The sequence below is a fragment of the Xyrauchen texanus genome, chromosome 43 (genome assembly GCF_025860055.1).
Source record: "Xyrauchen texanus isolate HMW12.3.18 chromosome 43, RBS_HiC_50CHRs, whole genome shotgun sequence".
Lineage (NCBI taxonomy): Eukaryota > Metazoa > Chordata > Actinopteri > Cypriniformes > Catostomidae > Xyrauchen > Xyrauchen texanus.
Genome location: NC_068318.1, coordinates 31047638 through 31069350, shown reverse-complemented (window position 1 = coordinate 31069350; position 21713 = coordinate 31047638). Strand labels below are relative to the sequence as shown.

The 21713-nt window shown below is 40.5% G+C and overlaps 1 protein-coding gene and 1 pseudogene across 1 annotated transcript; one reads left to right on the top strand and one right to left on the bottom strand.

The window, feature by feature from the left end:
• The first annotated feature begins 283 nt into the window (after window positions 1–283).
• Window positions 284–3852, top strand: LOC127635779 (endoplasmic reticulum aminopeptidase 2-like; annotated as a pseudogene).
• A 1904-nt stretch (window positions 3853–5756) lies between these two features.
• LOC127635778 (occludin-like) lies at window positions 5757–20741 on the bottom strand. The gene is made up of 10 exons (XM_052115997.1): window positions 20659–20741; window positions 20192–20256; window positions 15856–16456; window positions 14319–14527; window positions 13966–14029; window positions 11294–11421; window positions 9752–9934; window positions 9138–9309; window positions 8917–8958; window positions 5757–5855 (listed from the first exon to the last, which is right to left on the bottom strand). Exons 2-10 carry the CDS (start codon window positions 20251–20253, stop codon window positions 5757–5759), a joined length of 1560 nt encoding a protein of 519 aa, XP_051971957.1. The 5' UTR covers window positions 20254–20256; window positions 20659–20741.
• Between the last annotated feature and the right edge of the window lie 972 nt (window positions 20742–21713).

Below are 21713 nucleotides of genomic sequence, written 5' to 3'. Positions count from 1 at the left end.
GGCAATGATTTCCCTCAGCGGTCTTTACTATGGCGCGAGCACCGATGCTGCGAGGAATCTGTTGTTCTTCTAGGCGTTTATTTTTTTTTCTCCCAAATTAATCCCATTTTTGAGGCCTAAACATACTCGAAAACTCATGAAACTTTGCACACGCATCAGAAGTGGCGAATGTTTACATCTGATGTGGGTTTCAGAATTAGGTGTGGCAAAATGGCTCTATAGCGCCACCTATAAACATTCAACAATGTGCGCTTTACGCTACGTTTCACCTACACGTATGAAAATGGGTACACTGTGTGTAACATGCCAATACCGACAAAAAAGTCTCTTGGACCCATGCCCTAAACTCAACAGGAAGTCAGCTATTTAAATTTTTCTCCAAAATTTTGGCTGTTTTTGCCATTTCCAGGCCTCGTACTTTAATGAACTCCTCCTAGAGACTTTATGAAGTAGATCAGATATACTTCATATTTGGTTATTCTAATCTAAAGGCCTTTGCGATGCTAAATTGCGATGCTTGTGAGTTTTCTTTGAACATCGTGTCTGTGGCGGCCTGACAAATTTCAATGTTTCGCCATGAAACAGGAAGTTATTGTAACTCAAACATAAAATGTCCAATCTGCTCTAAACGTCACATGTTTTATAAGAGTCCCGGCCTGAACATCTCTATATGCCATTATTCAGTTATAGTCATAGCGTCACCTACTGGCGACAGGAAATGACTGTGAATACACTCTTAACAACATTTAAGTGCTAAAAAATTGGAGTGACATTCCCCTGGCACAGCAGCCCCAACGTGCACCCGGGTGCGAGACCCCGTTGAACGCTGCTTGCAGCTTTAATTATGGTTGTTTCTCGCTGCTGTCTGAATTGAATGTTCATCTATATTTAATGACTAGTACTGATGGCGCCAATTTTCACTATCTTTATCTGAAATTACGAAACCTACTATGATGGAGGCTGTCCTCAATTAGGTCATTAGGACGTTGCTTTTCCTTCCCGGGTTTCTTCCTGGTGCATCCGTGTCTAGAAGGTAACCGCCGGTTGCATGCGGCCAAAGTCTTTCTAGCAAGTCAGTCCACTGTCGGTCATCTTTGAACGCTCTCGGGAGGCCATTTCCAGTCGTGCTAGTGCAGCTCTTATCTACTTCAATGGTGAAAGACCGAAATCTTAACAATGGTTGATCAAGATTACGATAAAAGAACATATTTCAAATCAGCAATAAAATCTGACAATACCGCTATCATAAATTGTGATCCTTTACCGCATATTACGGTAAAAAATTAAAAATTTCCCAGCTTGTATATCTAATGGGCATGCGCTTTCTAGAGTTGATTGAATGGGTTAAGTCTGTATCTAAAAGGTGATTGGCTGTTTTAACTGTAAGGCGGGACTTCCTTTCTATAGTCGTTCACCGTTGAGCACTCAGAGCTTCTTGGTTGAGCGTTCCAATTTCTCAATAGAAGTGGCCCGTCTCTGCTGAATAATCTCTGATGCGACGTTCACAAACTGTTTATTGTTTATTTGGAGTCCGACAGAAACACTATACCTACCCCCAGGAGTGGACTGGGAAGAGAAATTGGCCCTGGATTTTACTTTGAAACCGGCCCAAAAGTTGTTGAGTGGTGGGGGTGGGTCGCTGTCCTTTTCTGCATATCACGGCACCGTTTTGTGGCCCGCTTCAACCAGGACCGTTGGGCATAATGCAGCGGCCCGTTTCAGCTTATTGTCCCCCGTTCTGCCCCATTTCGTGGCTGGCCCGCCGGGAAAAGTCCCAGTTCTCCCTATGGCTAGTCCTCTCCTACTGGGAAGAGAAATCGGCCCAAAAGTCATTTAGCGGTGGGGTTGGGGGGGTCACGGTCCTTGATTTTACGAGAAACCGGCTTGTGTGCAGTATTGTGTATAGAGTGCCCATGTGTAACATTGAGAACCCATTTTAATATCATTGCTAATTACACATTTAGTTTCCAGCATCAAGATACACTTCACCAAGTCTTGCTATTTAGGCTGCCTTAGGTTTGCCATTTTATTCCGTGGTATTTTTATATGCAACCATGGAGCATCTGTAAACATGGACACAAATGTGCTGCCTTTCCCCTGGAGAAAGATGAGATTGCCTGACACTGTGAAACCTCAACACCATGACCTCCTCATACACCCTAACCTGACCTCTTTGACCTTCACTGGAGTAGTTCAGATTCTCCTGGAGGTAGAACAGGCCACCAGAGGCATCATCCTCCACTGCAATAACCTCCAGATCTCCAGAGCTTTGCTCTTGGGGCCAGAACATCCTCAAGATCTTTAAGTCAGTGAGAATGAACCCTATGAACAGATAGCTGTCTTCTCTGATGGTTTCACATTTAAGAGAGGATGCCATGTGGTGCAACTGGAGCTCTCGGCCAACTTGTCTGACAGTTTTCATGGGTTTTATAAAAGCACATACAACACAAGCAGTGGAGAGGTCAGGTAAGACGAACTCTACTTGGTGCTTCATTGCATAGTATCATTAACAATATTCATACTTCTGACTTAGAAGATCAAAAACCTCAAAGTTTGTGATTTCTACTTACAGGAGATTGGCATCCCTTGCTTTGATGAACCAGCGTTCAAAGGCAACTTCACCATACACGTACAAAGAGTGTCAAGGCGCATTTCCATATCCAACATGCCCAAGGTACACATAAATGAAGCATCTATTAAAATGGTCAGTATGTATGGGTTTATCAATTATAACTGCTGATTTTTACATTTGTCTTGGCAATGGTGTACTGGAGGATCATTTTGACTCAACAGTGAAGATGAGCACCTACCTGGTGGCCTTCATCATCTGCGACTTCCACTCCATCAGTAAAAAAAACCCAACATGGCGTCGAGGCATTTTTTTCTTTTTAGAGAATTTGGAGTAAATATTGTGTAAAATGTTTTTCAGTTCAATTCTAAAATTGTGTGTATAACTTATGTGCTATCATTATATTATATTTTGTATATTGTCATTATATCAGCCACCAGGCTTTGCAGATATCGGTATCAGCATTGGCTATTTAAAATCCCATATCGCCCAACCACTAGTCAAAATGGTCAAACTTTAGTGTTTTAATTAGTGGTTGACCGATTGTGGATTTTGCAGACTCTGATAACTAAGGTGGTGGAAAGGCAATAACCGATTAAACGGCTGATAGTCTTTAAAATCGGTTTCTAGAATGTTAGGAAAATTTTCATAATCTTTCCCAAAATAAATAAAATCCCAGATGCAGTTTATTGTTCAACCAAAATCCCCCAAATAACCAGAAAAAATTAATTTGTGCATAATATGTGGCTTTTAACTATAAACAAGCTCAAAATAAACCTCATACTCTTATTTTAAAATGATGGTGACTTGGCACCGTCACAATGCTTTATATTAAGTATTAAGTGGAGCAGTAATGTAGCGGTTAGCGCATTGCGCTACGAACCTGGGACCTGAGTTCGATTCCCGCTCATGGCCAACACCAGTGACGATTATCTGAACCGGTCCCTGGCCTCCCCTAGGTCGACTCAGCCTAAAATGAGTACCTGGTGCGGTGTGTATCTGGTGCGGTGTGTAAACATCGCCACTGGGGGGACAAAGGTGGTCGGGCGTGGTGCTGGCCACCCACCCCCTCGTGTACCGTTCCGGCCTTCATAGGTGCTCGCTAACAGCACTTGCACCTACAGTCTGTTAAGGCTAAATGGGGAATCTTTGTCTTTGTGTATCTCGAGTTGTTCTCATGTCTCTCGTCTCCATCAGTTTGTAGAGATGCACCAGTTACTCTCATCAACAAGACAAGAGTTCAGGCCAGTAACACGTGGAACTGGTGCCTCTCTAAAAACTGATGGAGACGAGAGACATGAGAGCAACTAGAGAACCATCTGAAGGTGCTTTCATAATTGAGAATTGTTAATTTAGCAAGTTACACTTTATAAAAGTCACTGCATTAGATTAAATGTCATAAATGCATAAATGTAAATCATTCACTGGATGGATAAAAACGTCCCGCTATTGAAAGCCTGGCTGGACACACATGGTCCACGAGTGTCTTCCCAAATCCAGAGGGTTTTGAAAGTGTGTATTGTTTGTTTGATCCCAGACTGCATCTTGTTTCACCTTTGGTGCGTGTTTTCTGTACACACGCCTTGACACTCAAAGCATATTTGGCTGAGGGAAGTGATTTCAAGGCAGTTGAAACATCCTTCTCGCCAATCTCAAGCAATTCAGGGATTGGATACAACAAACGGTGTTCATATGAAACATGGGGCGAATTCCCGTCGAAAGTGATCATCCCTATGCCCTACTCACTACAAAGGACAAAGCTCTTGATGTGGGCACTCTAAATAGAGCACGGCATTTCAGTTTGAAGGTACCCGTCGCTAAAAGTCTTGTAAAAGGGCCCTTGTGAAAAAATAAACGTTCTTTTGTCTGGAACGACTCTTCGAGTGGCGTCCCCTTCGTGGAGTGCACTTCAAGTCGCAAACATGTAGTTTGGAGCATGCCCATGGACTTCAGACAACAAACTTAAGACGCTTATTGTTCCATTTACATGTCTAAAAGCTAGCAGAGCTAAGGGGGTCATATTAAAAGGAATATTGAAAACAAGCTAAGCTCAATTGACAGCATTTGTGGCAAAATGTTGATGACCATAAAAATTTATTTTGACTCGTCCGTCTATTTCTTTAAAAAAGCAAAATGGAGATTACAGTGGAGGCACTTACAATGGAAGTCAATGGGGCAAATTTTTGGAGGGTTTAAAAAGGCAGAAATGTGTCTTCTTTTAAAACTCATATGATGCATTATTTGAGCTGTAATTTTGTTTAGAATGTTGTTTTTAATCATTTTAGGGTTTGTTGACATCGTCATGGCAACGAAGTTGTAAAACTGGCTATAACTTTACACAGATGCGGTTAGTAAGTGATTTTATCACACTAAAATCATGTTAACACACATATTGTTTATGTCTTGTGGCTAAACAGTGAGTATTTTAACGTTCAAAAATTGGCCCCCATTGACGTCCATGAACTGATGCCACAAATGCGGTCAATTGAGCTTTATGACACTCGTTTTGTGGATTTCAGTTTAAATATTTTTCGCAAAAGAAAAACACTTTTATTGTCATTTATTATGGCTTTAAAAATGGTTTTACTGAAATAAAGTAGGAATGAAATGGTTAACATTAAATTACATATTTACACATCAGAAAATGTAAAAACTTTCAATGCAAAGAAACTAAAAAAAAAGCCATAAATACAACTTAAAAGAGTGACTGGCTACTGATCACAGTTTAGTGAAGTATGAAGAGGTCCAAACCACTCACTATGTAAAATAAAACTGGCACAATTATTCTATCTTCTGAGAAACTTTAAATAAAAAAATCTATAAAATAAACATGTAGCATTGAAAAAGCAACAAGTTATAATGAAATCTACTTTAAATGCTAACATATAACCGCTACTCAAACATTCAAACCAACTACAAAACAAAAACAAATGATGGTTTGAACCCTGATTTTGAAGCCAGTTCACCAAATAATTGCATATATGCATTGGGCAAAATAAGCCAGTGTACTCTGAACATCTACACGATACACGAATAAATCAGACGTCCACAAAGCAACAGCTCACTAACAGTTATAATGCACAAATCTGGACAGACATACATGAGGGTGCTTGTAAAAATACTGTCCAGAGGTGGTTCTCTCTTTACCATGATGGGGATTTCACTCCGGATTCTTTGTCTGTGATCTTCAGGGACTCCGGCTGTAATCGCTCACCATCTTTTTGATGTGGTTCAGTTTCACTTTCAGATATTTGCATCTCTTCTTTTTCACTTGGTAATCGGCACTCTGCAGACACATTGAGACATGAGTGAGTTATACTTAAAGTTAACATGGGAGAAATATTTATAAATAAGAATGCCATTTTTTTTACTGTATTTATTACCTTTAGCAGTCTTTTACTGGCTGATGAGATCATTTCAGATTTCAATAGATCAGATATAAGAATAATATATATATATATATATCAGTGGGGATTTCTTTAAGACTGCAAGGGAAGCTCAGCTTCCCCTATAATGTCAAAAAAAATAATGGTCAAATATGTACTATTGTGTAAACAATTTATTGACTAAAAATGCGTTAGAACACGTTCATCTCGAAGACGAGTTCGTTCAGAATCAGCTACATTACATATAGCAGGTCGGCTGACTCGATTTACTTCTCATACATTCCCGTAAGCGTCAGTGCATTTCCCTGTTGAAGCAGAGCGTCCATTGACTTCAATGGGGCTGCTCTGAACAGTTTTTTCAGTGCTCGAAAATAGACGGTCATTGGATAAATGCTGCGATTATGTCCCGCCCACGGATGCTCAGCGTCTCTGGGGGTGAATGAGGAGTGGGCTGGCCCGGACTCGGGCTTCAGCGTGATGATTGGAGGATCTGTCGAAAGACTGCATCTCCTTTTGATTGACAGCGAATCTGTACTATAAGAAGTCACTGAAGCTATTTCAGCTCAGTCCCATCGCGGATTTCTCAAGTGTAGTTGAAAGACAAACTGCTGCAACCTATTTCTTTATATTTGTTTGGCGAAATTGCTAGTCAATTTGCATAATACATTTCACACAATTATACACCACATTCCTTGTTTCAGTTTTACCAAGTTTAATATATTTTTGTTTTAGAGCGTTCGTTCGTTCGTTCGTTCGTTCGTTCGTTCATTCATTCATACAGTAGGCTAGGCTAGCGTCGTACGGGTGAAACTGCGCACGATGGCAGACGGTGCTAATATTGTCGACCTGATTTTGGCGAAGCCATTTGAAAGTCTTCCTTACGAGGAAAAAATTAGAATTAAACAGCAGGGCAGATCAACACCTAAGATTGATTTAGTGCAAAAAATAGGGTAAATAAGTTTATAATGTAGGCCGAAAATGAGCTTCCCCTCTTTGAAAGACCAGCAGCCGCCACTGATATATATACATTAAAACCACCTGACTAACATTGTGTAGGTCCCCTCGTGCCACCAAAACAGCACCAACCCGCATCTCAGAACAGCATACTGACATTATATTCTTCTAATCACAATTGTACAGAGTGGTTATCCGAGTTACTGTAGACTTTGTCAGTTCAAACCAGTCATCAACAAGATATTTCAGGTCCGCAGAACTGCCGCTCACCGGATGTTTTTTGTTTTCGGCACCATTCGGAGTAAATTCTAGAGACTGTTGTGTGTGTGAAAATCCCAGAAATCCTCAAACCAGCCCGTCTGGCACCAACAATCATGCCACGCTCCAAATCACAGAGATCACATTTTTTTCCCCATTCTGATGGTTGATGTGAACATTAACTGAAGCTCCTGATTTTATGCACTGCTGCCACACAATTGGGTGATTAGATAATCGCATGGATGATTGTTGGTGCCAGACGGGCTGGTGGCAGGAGGGGGACCTACACAATATTAGGCAGGTGTTTTTAATGTTGTGGCTGATCGGTGTGTGTGTGTGTGTGTGTGTGTGTGTGTGTGTGTGTGTGTGTGTGTGTGTGTGTGTGTGTTTATACGGTCCTTTTGCAAGAATTGTAGGTAATTAATGACTTTTCAAAATATTTTTAGAGGCATATATGCAGTCTAATAATTTGTCCTAATGTAACTATATTTAAAAAAACATTTTAATAAAAATTCTCGCTTCCCAACCGTAGTTGGAACGCCCATTTTTCATGATCCAATCAATGACCTGGCCTACATTTTTTCTCTTGCTAATTATCCTGTTTCACTCAGAAATACGTCAGATTACTGTAGCAACGGTCTGGTTGCGGAAGTAAAAATCCCATTCATTTTTTCCATAGACGAATTGATTAAATTACTTATAACCCTTTAACTACAGATGATATAAATCCGTGGTGTATGCTTCTATTGAAGCCATCCGTCTGCGTTATTTCCACTTCATTGTTTATATATTGTGTTTGGGCCTGCTCAGCGAGTAAAGACACTGACTATCACCCCTGGAGTCATGAGTTTGAATCCAGGGTGTGCTGAGTGACTCCAGTCAGGTCTCCTAAGCAAACAAATTGGCCCGGTTGCTAGGGAGGGTAGAGTCACATGGGGTAACCTCCTCATGGTCACTATAATGTGGTTCTCACTCTCTTGGTGAGGCATGTGGTGAGTTGTGCATAGACACCACAGTGGATGGCGTGGGCCTCCACACGTGCTATGTCTCCGTGGTAACACGCTCAATGAGCCACGTGATAAGATGGGGGTCTGGGTAGTTTAGTGAGTATTGACGCTGACTGTCACCCCTGGAGTCGTGAGTTTGAATCCAGGGTGTGCTGAGTGACTCCAGCCGGGTCTCCTAAGCAACCAAATTGATTAGTGGTTCTCGCTCTCAATGGGGCGTGTAGAAAGTTGTGTGTGGATCGTGGAGAGTAGCATGAGTCTCCACATGCTGTGAGTCTCCGCGGTGTCATGCACAACGAGTCACGTGATCAGATGCGCGGATTGACGGTCTCAGAAGCGGAGGCAACTGAGACTTGTCCACCACCACACAGATTGAGGTGAGTAACCGCGCCACCATGACGACCTACTAAGTAGTGGGAATTGGGCGTTCCAAATTGGGAGAAAATTGGGTGATTAATAGCTGTATTCCTAGTGCACAACTAGTTCCAACGGTTTGGTTCATGCTTCACAAGTCTTTAATGGTTTTTTGTTTTTTTTAAGTCTATGGAAGAAATGAATGGGGAGAATAATCTGGAACCCAGACGCTGAAAAAGTAGGCGGGGCACTGTTGCGCTCTATTATCCTGTTTCACTCAGAAATACATCAGATTACTGTAGTAAAATTGAATTTTCTCATGACTTTAAAGACAACATCATTCACTGTAGTCCTTTTCTGTGAGAACTTGGATTGAGCTCATTCTTACCCTCTTTTTGTCCTTTAGTCCGTTGTACTCGTCCATGGCATCCTGTTACGCGAGAATGACTATGGTCAGCAACAAGACTCAAACGTAATTTCCCATGTTAATGTTAATTATTTGCTAACAATAGAGCGTGATGGACTGGAATGTGCCAAACAGGTGTTAATATGCTCAACTCACCAACTCAAGCAGCCCTGTGAGAATAAAAACAATAAGACTTTTTATACCAGGAATTGTGCGCTGCCCTCCTGGAGGTCATCGAGTTCACGGTCCACTTCAGCCAAACGCTTGTTGATCTGGTCCAGTTCTGCTTGGAGGTCCTTGTACTCCTGATGGTCTTTGTCAAACAGACGCTTGTAGTCTTCTCGCTCTTCATTATTAGCAATTGGAGGGAATTCACTGTTGAAAACAAAAAGATGGCCGTCTCATCTTAAATTAAAAATGTTCGAATACTACTTGCTGCATGACTCATGGGACTGCAAATACATTTAGTCTACTACTTAAGTTCATTGTTGAATGCACTATGCTATCTGCTATGTGGGGCGGCTGTGGCTCAGTTGGTAGAGCGAGTCGGCCACTAATCGAAGGGTTGGCAGTTCGATTCCTGGCCCACATGACCCCATATGCCAAACTGTCCTTGGGCAAGACACTGAACCCCAAGTTGCTCCCAATGGTAAGATAGCACCTTGCATGGCAGCTCTGCCATCATTGTGCGTGAATGTGTGTGTGAATGGGTGAATGAGACACAGTGTAAAGCGCTTTGAATACCGCTAAGTTTAAAAAGGTGCTATATAAGTGCATTTACCATCTTGTAAGCTCTCTGTTTCATAAGTGAACCCACCTGTAGAAATCGTCATCGTCCAGCTCATCTCCAGAGGAGTTGTAGTCCGTCTCGTATTCCCGTCCTTCGGCGGTTCGTGGTCGTCTAGCACGCCGTTTCTTGGGTTGTCCGGCAGAGCTGGTAATATCTGACGCGCTGCTTGGAGGAGCTGAACTGCGGACGGGGAGTTCACGATGAACTTCTCTGAACAACACAAACACGAGCACCATTACTACACCATTTGTCTACTTGCACTTAGTATAAAACCTACATGCAAATATTGCAATATTGTGTTTAGAGGTGATCAGTTTATGCACAATATTCTGCTTGGAATAATAAAAGAAGAGCATTTAAACTGGGTCCCATCCTTTGATTTGTACATTTGTTACACCCATTACTAAATTTACCAGTGGTCAAAATGGTTTGTAACGATTACTTGCAAGTTTTACTTTGCAATGAAGCACAAACATTTGCTCAATGCAAGCTAGAATTCAACCAGATAAGACACATTTTCACTCGCTACAAAAACATTGTTGTCATTCCTTTTTAGAGTCGTCATTGTATCTCCTGTACTTCTTTCTGGAAACTGTTACGTTACAGCAAAGCAGTTACAGTTGAGGCATGTGTCATACTCTTAAAGCAATATTCAGGGTTCAATATAAGCTCAATCAACAGTATTTGTGTTAGAATGTTGATTACCATAAAAAATGATTGACTCATCCAAATATTTAAATGAGGCACTTACAATGGAAGTCAATGGGGTCAATCTGTAAACATGAAAATACACAAGATATAAACAATGTGTGTTAACATGATTTTACTGTCATAAAATCACTATAAATGTATAATAAATTAACGACATAACCCCAAAAACACAAACCTTAAAATGATGATTTAAACGACTTTACAGCTCTAATAATGTTTATTAGATGTGTTTAACAGAAGAATTAATGTAAGTGCTTTTATAAAATTATAAGCTTCACATTTCTGCCTTTAAAGCCTCCAAAAATTGTCCCCATTGACTTCCATTGTAAGTGCCTCACTGTAACCTCCATTTTTGCTGCTATTTTTCATTCTTTCTTTTTTTTTTAAACTCATTTCTGAGGTAATCAGCACTATACCATTAATGCTGTCGATTGAGCTTAACTTGTACTGAACTCTGAATAGTCCTTTAAACTCACTTGATACTCTCTCAAATTATGTACTTTTGTTTTTTGGAAGAAATAGTGCAGCTCTGAGATGAACAGAGTCGGACAAGGATAAGGAAACTTCCTTAATCGTGTTTCGTCTGCGGACTCTATGTAGCACCTCCGTATTACCTGTTCTGCCTCTCTGTTAGTTTTGCTTTGTTTTTTCGACTAACAGCATTTAATCAGTGCATTTCATTTGACAAACTTGCATATGATCGTCTTCAAGCTCCATAAGAGTCAGAGTCTATACCATAAATTAATGTTCTATTAGAAATGTAATGTTATGAACTAATGACTTTATAAAGTGCAAGACAAACAATTTTCACATGAGTTAATCACATGCAGACTCACACAGCATGAGAGTTATACTCACACAGGGCTTTCACTGTGAGGGGGTTTGTCATAATTTGTGCTGTTGTCGTCCTGATCATTTCTAGAACCGCTGAACTTCACTGGATAGTCAGTCAACAGTGGACCAGGAACTTCATTGACATTATTTACCTGAGAGAGATCGTGAAAACTATTGTTAAACCAACAGATGCCAAATGAACAGCTACAGGTTTTTCCATTTTATTTGAAAATAAATGTGTAATAAATATATAATAAATATTGGACATTCTGGACTGTTTCTAGGTGATTCAAATATTCAAATATTATTTATATCGTCAAATCGGTTCTCGACGCCACCTTTCCCTTTAACCCCCTTTACACTGGTGCCGAAACCCTGGAGGAGGAGGGATGCTCCATAGTAGAGTCCTCGCCATTACCATCCACCCCAACGGAGCAGCTGCGGCCATCTGCCGGGGGATGGAGGAGCCCGTCCGCCTGAGAGCGGACGAATGGCCGCTGACCGCAAAGGGAGAAGGTGCTCCTAGCCGACATCCTGGAGCGGTCAGGGCCGCTGCCAGGGGTGGGGGGAGACCCCTACCAGCCGCTGAAACGTGGCGGGGAGGGGCTCCCGGCTGACCACCTGGAGCGGGAGAACCACTGCCAGGGGCGGGGGAAACCCCTTCTGTTTTCCGAGAACACGGCAGGGCGTTCCGTCTGCCAGGGACCGGAAGACTGCCTCCAATCCTCCCTGGGAGGCGCGGCTGTCGTCCATTAGAGGGTGGAGGAGTGGCCGAGGACCAAGCTACGGCGTATCGGAGAACCGGCATGTACGTTTTTTTTTTTTTTTTTACTGCCACTCCGTGTTGGCCTTTTGCTCATGTTTTGTTAATTTGGCACGATCGCTGTTACGGGTGTAGGTGTCAACATTTTTTGTTTCCTCACTTGTCCCTCCTCATCCAGGTAGACAGGATGACATGCCGCAGATGGGTGAAGGCACGCCCTCACCTGGGAAATAGTGTGTGTGCGGGGTACGCATGCCGGGGCTCCCGGCCTGAGAGAACGAGGAAGGAATGTGGCAGGGCGGAGGGCGGGGCCGGGTCGTGATTCCACACACATAATCAGGCTAATTAGCCCTCGAGAGGGACAAAGGGCGACCAAAGACGGCAGTGCAGAGACAGAGAGAGATTTACGGACAGCTGTTCGACACCTGTGTGTGTTTGTCTTTTTGTTTCAGTTTTATATTAAACTATTATTTATATTGTCAAGCCGGTTCTTGTCGCCTCCTTTCCATTAATCCCTTTACAATACAAATTCTAATGATGATAATTATGGCTACCAATTAAACACGTTGATTTAGTGAAAAATAATGCAATTAATCATGCAGTAATATTCCTTCCATCAGCATGATGCACCAGCATGATGCAGTAGGGGGCAGTCAGCACGACTACAGCTGTACAGGCAATGCTCAAACCAACAAGCAGGCAGCTCAGATTTTAGACGCACGTTTTTGAAAGATTCAAACTTGACACAGCATGCTAAAACCTGCTTTTGTGACTACAGATGTTTAAAACTAGTATGGTGCAACAACCAAATTGAGACGCTCCATAAGCGTTTGTGTGACACATGCAGTACCTCCGCTCCCTACACGCATACTACGCAGTCTGTGTAGTGCACCAACTCCCTAGGGGGGGCACCATCTTACCAGAAAGTCCATCGGCAGCCCTTACTCACATGTTATACTTTATTCAAGGACCCGAAAGCAGTTGCGGAACACAGACGATCGCTTCATGCTCATATCACGTGAACACCCCCCAATCAATTTGGCCAGCACCGGCCCTGGACGCATGAGTGCATAGTGCAGAGGGAAGCCACATTTTTGTGTTGCCTAAATGCTTGACTGCTGCCACAATAAATGTATATGATGTAAAGGATGCATTCAATTAATTAATCGGCTCATCGTGTAATTTATTAAACAACTTTAATCGATTGACCGCTTTAATGATTAGATCATTTGAAATGAAGAACTTTGTATTAAATTAGAATAATGCAAAAAATAAACAATTTCACTAGTCTCAGACTTTTGAACTCCACTTCTAAACACTAAAGCTTAATTATCCGTATATTTTGGTACAAACTCAATGCTCTAGGTGAATTCTTTAGATGCTAGGTGGGATTTATGCTGCAAGATGCAAGTGGAAAACATGTTTCAACGTGCCTATCTATAGGTAGCCAACACATGCTACACAGCATTTCTATACAAAGCTCGTCCTGCCATTTTTCCAAGAATCACAACATATTATAACGTGAACCGCTATATGTTTCTATGCATAAAGCACGACCCCTGAAACATTTCTTTAACACCACATTTGTCCTACATAGATTCACGTTTCTGGTTGAACCAGTTCGCCCTAAGCAAATAATCCAGTACTGAACAATATGACATAAAAATCCACGTTTGCATGAAAAACGAAAAAATGTGACATTAGATCCACATTTAGTATTTTTCTTTTAATTTTACCTATTTAAAAAAAAAAAACTGATTTATGTCTTAAAAACATCAAATAATTAAAATCTGCATGTGCAACATAATTAAACACAAATCCACTGAACCTTTGCCAGAATTACCCATTATAAATAAATTACTTAGTAACTCCTTGCCAAACATGCAAATGCACATATGTGACTGAAACTGTCCCACAAACCACACCCAGAAACCAACGTCAAGAGCTGCCCTCCCCCATAAAACACAATCACAACACTGTCAAACAGGTCTGACCACCTACAGCAACAGAAAACCACACGGGCCATCTATATTCACAACCAGACGTCACGATTCCTCTGGCACAGAGAGGTAAACAAGTCGTGCTTTAGTCAGATTGGAGGAAGTTATATAACTGCTTGTTTGGCAATAGAGAAGAGCACAGGTGTAGACTTCATCCAGACATTTACTCGATGGTGTGTAGAATAGACCTTCTGTTTAAAACTACATCTATGCTGGTTGTCCTTCAAAGGCATTTTTAGGAGAAACAAAGTTGATACTTAAATGAAACAAGCGAAAGCTTCTATACTGAAAGAGCGATAAAAATGGTTCTTCGAGGAATTTGCTCACCCAATCCTCCACATCCTGGGGTGGGTTGGGGTCTCCGATCTCTTTCACGTGCCTCCACAGGATGTTTTCTTTCCCGTGATAATTGATCCGTTGACGGGACTTGATGGCGAAGACCATGATGATGATGAGGGCTGCGGTGACGATGAAGCCCAAAACAAGAGCGATTGCCTGAATGAGAACAAGTTAAATAGAGAAATTAACATAGTCTTTGTTTCCTCACCCCATGCTGTCCCAAAACCGATTTTAGTTTTTTTGCAGCTCTTTTCAATCCAATTCAAGTTGATATTTACTTTAAAATCTTCCCCTCTTTCAACATCATTGGTTCTTGTGCGTATTTTGACAAAACGTCATTGACATCAAACGTGACGCAATGCATCTAACAGCGCCATATTTGATTTGAGAGCTGCTGCAAAGGGGACGATTTTCAGCAAATAGTGACTTGATTGTGTTTCTTACTCAAAACTATTACATGGCTTCAAAAACTTAAATGTAGAAACTCATTTATGGTGCTTTTCTGTTCCATTTTGAGCTTGTCTGATTAAATTCAATTGTATGGAAAAATCGAAATAGCACAGATTTGGAAAGACACAGGTGGATTTTTATTTTGGGGTGAACTATTAAACTAATTGTGAATATTATTTACAATGCTAAAGCAGCTTAATATAGTAGTAATTATGCCACTGGCTTGTTTTTAACGTCATGCCAGCTTCTTTCATGGCGAAATCCAGGTTAAAGTATAAAAACAAAACCCAACTAAACACCGATATAAGACGTTTAAGAATCATTTTGATTAAAAACACTAAAACTTGGGGGCCTGTGTAGCTCAGCGAGGATTGATGCTGAATATCACCCCTGGAGGTGCGAGTTCGAATCCAGGGCATCCTGAGTGACTCAAACTGGACCAAATTGGCCCGGTTGCTAGGGAGGGTAGAGTCACATGGTGTAACCTTCTCGTGGTCGTGATTAGTGGTTCTCTCAATGGGGCGTGTGGATCGTGGAGAGTAGCATGAGTCTCCACATGCTGTGAGTCTCCGCGGTGTCATGCACAACGAGTCACGTGATAAGATGCGCGGATTGACGGTCTCAGAAGCGGAGGCAACCGAGACTCGTCCTCCGCCACCCGGATGGTAACCGCCCCAACACGAGGACCTACTAAGTAGTGGGAATTGTGCCCTCTCAAGGGTGTCAGTAGAATAAATCAAGTTTCCATTGATGTCATGACACTCCAAATGGCATTAATGCCATCGCAGGGCACTTTGAAGGGAGAACAATCACGGCAGCCAAGCTTTAGGGTTGTTCCAAACAGAATTGCTTAAAAAGTGAGTTTCGAATGGCCGTTATTTTTAAGGCCCCACACCTTTCAGCCCTCCAAAGCTCTCACAGTGGAAGGGTAAGTCTTATAAGGGAATAGGGCATAGGGATGATCACTTCTGAATGGAAAGCAACATAAATCAAGCCAGCGGCAAACTCTGGGAAACACAGGCATGTGGGCTCACCTCCTGAGGATCCACAACGCAGTAGTGATACAGGTACTGGTTCACAAATGTACTGGACATCTGAGGCTGCGTGTATTGCGCACACATGGCATACACTTGATTAAACTGCATAGACCCGGATGACTGGGCCATAGGGTACACTGTCACCAGGTAGACAATGGTGGCGATCAACATTAAAAATCCCATAATGCCGCTGATGATAATGACAGCCAGGTAGAACTTCCTGCCCTGGGTCATCTTCTGGTGGGAGATGATCATGATGAAGATGACAAGCAGAGCGATGAAGGCGATGATCGCCATGGCGATCATGAAGCCCTTGCCTTGCCTGGGGTCGTTTTGAGAGCCAAGGATACCATAACCGTAGCCCCCGCCGTATCCTCCCATTCCATAGCCAGTTCCGTATCCATATGATCCGAATCCAGCCGCTCCCGCGTTCGTATCCCAGGCCAGAGTGGAGGCCACGCAGACGAAGATGCCCACACTGCAGATAACAGAGATCACACACATGATCTTTATGATGCCCGGTGGAGACGTCCAGCGGTAGAAATGCTGGAACTCATCGTCGGGGTAGTACGAGTATGCAGGCTGGGATGCAGCATTGCTGAGGAGGAAAACAATTATACATTTTTAGAAGCACTTTTCAACAATAACTTTTCACTTAATGTAACTGGTAAATATTGCATTAAAAAAGCAGAATATTTTAGATTTATTATCAACCACTGTATCGCTTAAAGGCCATATAAAATATATATACTATATATATATAGAGCGAAGATATAGATATATATATATATAGAGAGAGAGAGAGAGATATAGAGATATATAGAGATATAGATAGATATAGTTATATAGATATACATATATAGATATATATACTGAGAGAGAGATATAGAGATATATAGAGATATAGATAGATATAGTTATATAGATATACATATATAGATATATATAACGAGAGAGAGAGATATAGAGATATAGATAGATATAGTTATATAGATATACATATATAGATATATATATATAGAGAGAGAGATATAGAGATATATAGAGATATAGATAGATATAGTTATATAGATATACATATATAGATATATATATATAGAGAGAGAGATATAGAGATATATAGAGATATAGATAGATATAGTTATATAGATATACATATATAGATATATATATATAGAGAGAGAGATATAGAGATATAGATATAGTTATATAGATATACATATATAGATATATATATATAGAGAGAGAGATATAGAGATATATAGAGATATAGATAGATATAGTTATATAGATATACATATATAGATATATATATAGAGAGAGAGATATAGAGATATAGATATAGTTATATAGATATACATATATAGATATATATAACTAGAGAGAGATATAGAGATATATAGAGATATAGATAGATATAGTTATATAGATATACATATAGATATATATATATGAGAGAGAGAGATATAGAGATATAGATATAGTTATATAGATATACATATATAGATATATATAACTGAGAGAGAGATATAGAGATATATAGAGATATAGATAGATATAGTTATATAGATATACATATATAGATATATATATCGAGAGAGAGAGAGATATACAGTGACGAAAATAAGTATTTGAACACCCTGCTATTTTGCAAGTTCTCCCACTTAGAAATCATGGAGGGTCTGAAATTGTCATCGTAGGTGCATGTCCACTGTGAGAGACATAATCTAAAAAAAAAATCCAGAAATCACAATGTATGATTTTTTAACTATTTATTTGTATGATACAGCTGCAAATAAGTATTTGAACACCTGAGAAAATCAATGTTAATATTTGGTACAGTAGCCTTTGTTTGCAATTACAGAGGTCAAAGCGTTTCCTGTAGTTTTCACCAGGTTTGCACACACTGCAGGAGGGATTTTGGCCCACTCCTCCACACAGATCTTCTCTAGATCAGTCAGGTTTCTGGGCTGTCAGCTGAGAAACACGGAGTTTGAGCTCCCTCCAAAGATTCTCTATTGGGTTTAGGTCTGGAGACTGGCTAGGCCACGCCAGAACCTTGATATGCTTCTTACAGAGCCACTCCTTGGTTATCCTGGCTGTGTGCTTGGTCATTGTCATGTTGGAAGACCCAGCCTCGACCCATCTTCAATGCTCTAACTGAGGGAAGGAGGTTGTTCCCCAAAATCTCACTAATACATGGCCCGGTCATCCTCTCCTTAATACAGTGCAGTAAGCCCTGTCCCATGTGCAGAAAAAACACCCCCAAAGCATGATGCTACCACCCCCATGCTTCACAGTAGGGATGGTGTTCTTGGGATGGTACTCATCATTCTTCTTCCTCCAAACACGGTTAGTGGAATTATGACCAAAAAGTTCTATTTTGGTCTCATCTGACCACATGACTTTCTCCCATGACTCCTCTGGATCATCCAAATGGTCATTAGCAAACTTAAGGCGGGCCTTGACATGTGCTGGTTTAAGCAGGGGAACCTTCCGTGCCATGCATGATTTCAAACCATGGCGTCTTAGTGTATTACCAACAGTAACCTTGGAAGCGGTGGTCCCAGCTCTTTTCAGGTCATTGACCAGCTCCTCCCGTGTAGTTCTGGGCTGATTTCTCACCTTTCTTAGGATCATTGAGACCCCACGAGGTGAGATCTTGCATGGAGCCCCAGTCTGAGGGAGATTGACAGTCATGTTTAGCTTCTTCCATTTTCTAATGATTGCTCCAACAGTGGACCTTTTTCACCAAGCTGCTTGGCAATTTCCCGTAGCCCTTTCCAGCCTTGTGGAGGTGTACAATTTTGTCTCTAGTGTCTTTGGACAGCTCTTTGGTCTTGGCCATGTTAGTAGTTGGATTCTTACTGATTGTATGGGGTGGACAGGTGTCTTTATGCAGCTATCGACCTCAAACAGGTGCATCTAATTTAGGATAATAAATGGAGTGGAGGTGGACATTTTAAAGGCAGACTAACAGGTCTTTGAGGGTCAGAATTCTAGCTGATAGACAGGTGTTCAAATACTTATTTGCAGCTGTATCATACAAATAAATAGTTAAAAAATCATACATTGTGATTTCTGGATTTTTTTTTAGATTATGTCTCTCACAGTGGACATGCACCTCACGATGACAATTTCAGACCCCTCCATGATTTCCAAGTGGGAGAACTTGCAAAATAGCAGGGTGTTCAAATACTTATTTTCCTCACTGTATATATATATATATATATATATATAGAGAGAGAGAGAGAGAGAGAGAGAGAGAGAGAGAGAGAGAGAGAGAGAGAGAGAGAGAGAGAGAGAGATTCTATGTGTTCCAAGCTTTGGCAATATTGTATTATGTACAGTCATGCCAATAAAGCATTTTGAATTTGAGAGAAAGATAGATATAGAGATAGATAGATAGATAGATAGAGATATAGATCTATATATATATATATAGAGAGAGAGAGAGAGAGAGAGAGAGAGAGAGAGAGAGAGAGAGAGAGAGAGAGAGAGAGAGAGAGATCTATATATAGATATATAGATATAGATAGATCGGCCATAAACTTAATATTACTTTAGAAGTGAAATCAGACTCTAACATATTAATATATAACATATAATAAAAAAAGCAGGATAAATAAATAATACTTTCAAAACATTGCATTGTCAGACAGACAGACAGCTAGACAGACAGACAGTTAGACAGATAATGAATATATCATCATCGATATATGTTGCACATATATCCATAATTCTACTTAATTCTAATCTTTATTTATTCGATTTTTTTTTTTCACATTTTCAACTTGTAATAATATTTTGGCAGATCCCAATAATTATTTCTTCACTTAGTAGGAATTTTATCATTTGTTTTTAAAAATAAAAACATTATTGATTTCTAATAATCAAGCATTGTATCCGTTATCGACCGGAAGAAAAATAGTTATCGGCCAAAATGTGACTATCGGAGCATCCGGTGAAATCAGACATAAAACATTATAAATGTACAGTAGATCATATTTAAGTACTTCCAACACATTGCGTAAAAGGAAACTTAATTAGGATAAAAAACGATATGATTTGATATTATATATCAAATAATAGGCCTATAGTTTTGCATTTTGAAAGCAAATAAAATAAATGTTATTATATTATTCAGACTGAAAACCTGTAAATGCCAATGTTTTCTTTTTATTTTACTGCAGGTATATAGCAAAAAAAAAACACTCATGATATCCAATATATAATTAGACCGATACCAATCAATAAAAAAGGTATAAAACCCCAAATTATAACAACAGAAATGACACTGAAGAGACACAGTGAGGTGACAGTCGATACTCACTATCCATTATCAGTGTGTTCATAATCATAGGGCGGCGGACTCCCATTCGGCTTCCAAGACATTCTCTATAAGAATAGATGAATAACTACATGTTTATAACATCATATAAATCATAAGCAATATATCTAAATGATATATTAACAAAGTAAACCCTATTTCATTTAGTCTCACGTTATCGTCATTCCTATTAATTCAAATGACGCTATTAGTGTAAAACTCGATCAACACTTTGTAAAAATGTGCACAATATTTCAACATCTAACAGAAATACAACATAACTGAGAAACAAGTTCTGGATTTTGAGATATTCGCCATTTAGGCCTGACACTGATCTAAAGTGATGGCATTGTTTCTCCGGTAAAACTCCGTTTTTCAGCATCAGTTACTCTATAATTAAATCAGTCTTCTGTACTGTGAACTTAAAGAACAGATATGATGTGTGTGTGCGAATGTAGATTGATGTTCACCTGTTCCTGGAAAGTTCTCGCGCACTGAAAATCAGGGTGTGACGCTGCTTCACTGCTCAGGTGAGACAAACAACCTGCGCTTATGATGACTAAACCCCGCCCACAGAGAGAGAGAGAGGGAGTCGCAGCTCACAACGTGCATTTGTTGCATTCGATGTCCAAAAACGCTGTATTAGTAGGCAACCCACTAACTTTATGATGCCCTATATGATGCCCGATGCCCACAATGCTGTCTAAGAAGACAACCCACTCATTTTATGATGCCCAATACCCATGCTGTCTAGGTAGGCAACCCACTTACTTTTTGATGCCCAAAATTATGCTGATGCCCACAATAATGTCTAGGTAGGCAACCCACTAACATTATGATCCCCGATGCCCACAATGCTGTTTAGGTAGACAACCCACTAACTTTATAATGCCCAAAATGATACACAATGCCCACAATGCTGTCTAGGTAGGCAACCCACTTAATTTTTGATGCCCAAAATTATGCTGATGCCCACAATAATGTCTAGGTAGGCAACCCACTAACATTATGATCCCCGATGCCCACAATGCTGTTTAGGTAGACAACCCACTAACTTTATAATGCCCAAAATGATACACAATGCCCACAATGCTGTCTAAGTAGGTAACCCACTAACTTGATGATGCCCAATACCCACAATGCTGTCTAGGTAGGCAACTCACTTACTTTTTGATGCCCAATATGATGCCCACAATGCTGTCTAGGTAGGCAACCCACTTACTTATTGATGCCCAAAATTATGCCGATGCCCACAATAATGTCTAGGTAGGCAACCCACTAAAGTTATGATGCCTGATGCCCACAATGCTGTTTAGGTAGATAACCCACTAACTTTATAATGCCCAAAATGTTACCCAATGCCCACAATGCTGTCTAAGTAAGTAATCCACAAATTTTAGGATGCCCTAGGAAATGCCCAATGCCCACAATAATGTCTAGGTAGGCAACCCACTTACTTTTTAAATCAAATCAAATCATTTTATTGTCACACGACTATGTACACAAGTGCAACAGTAGGTGAAAA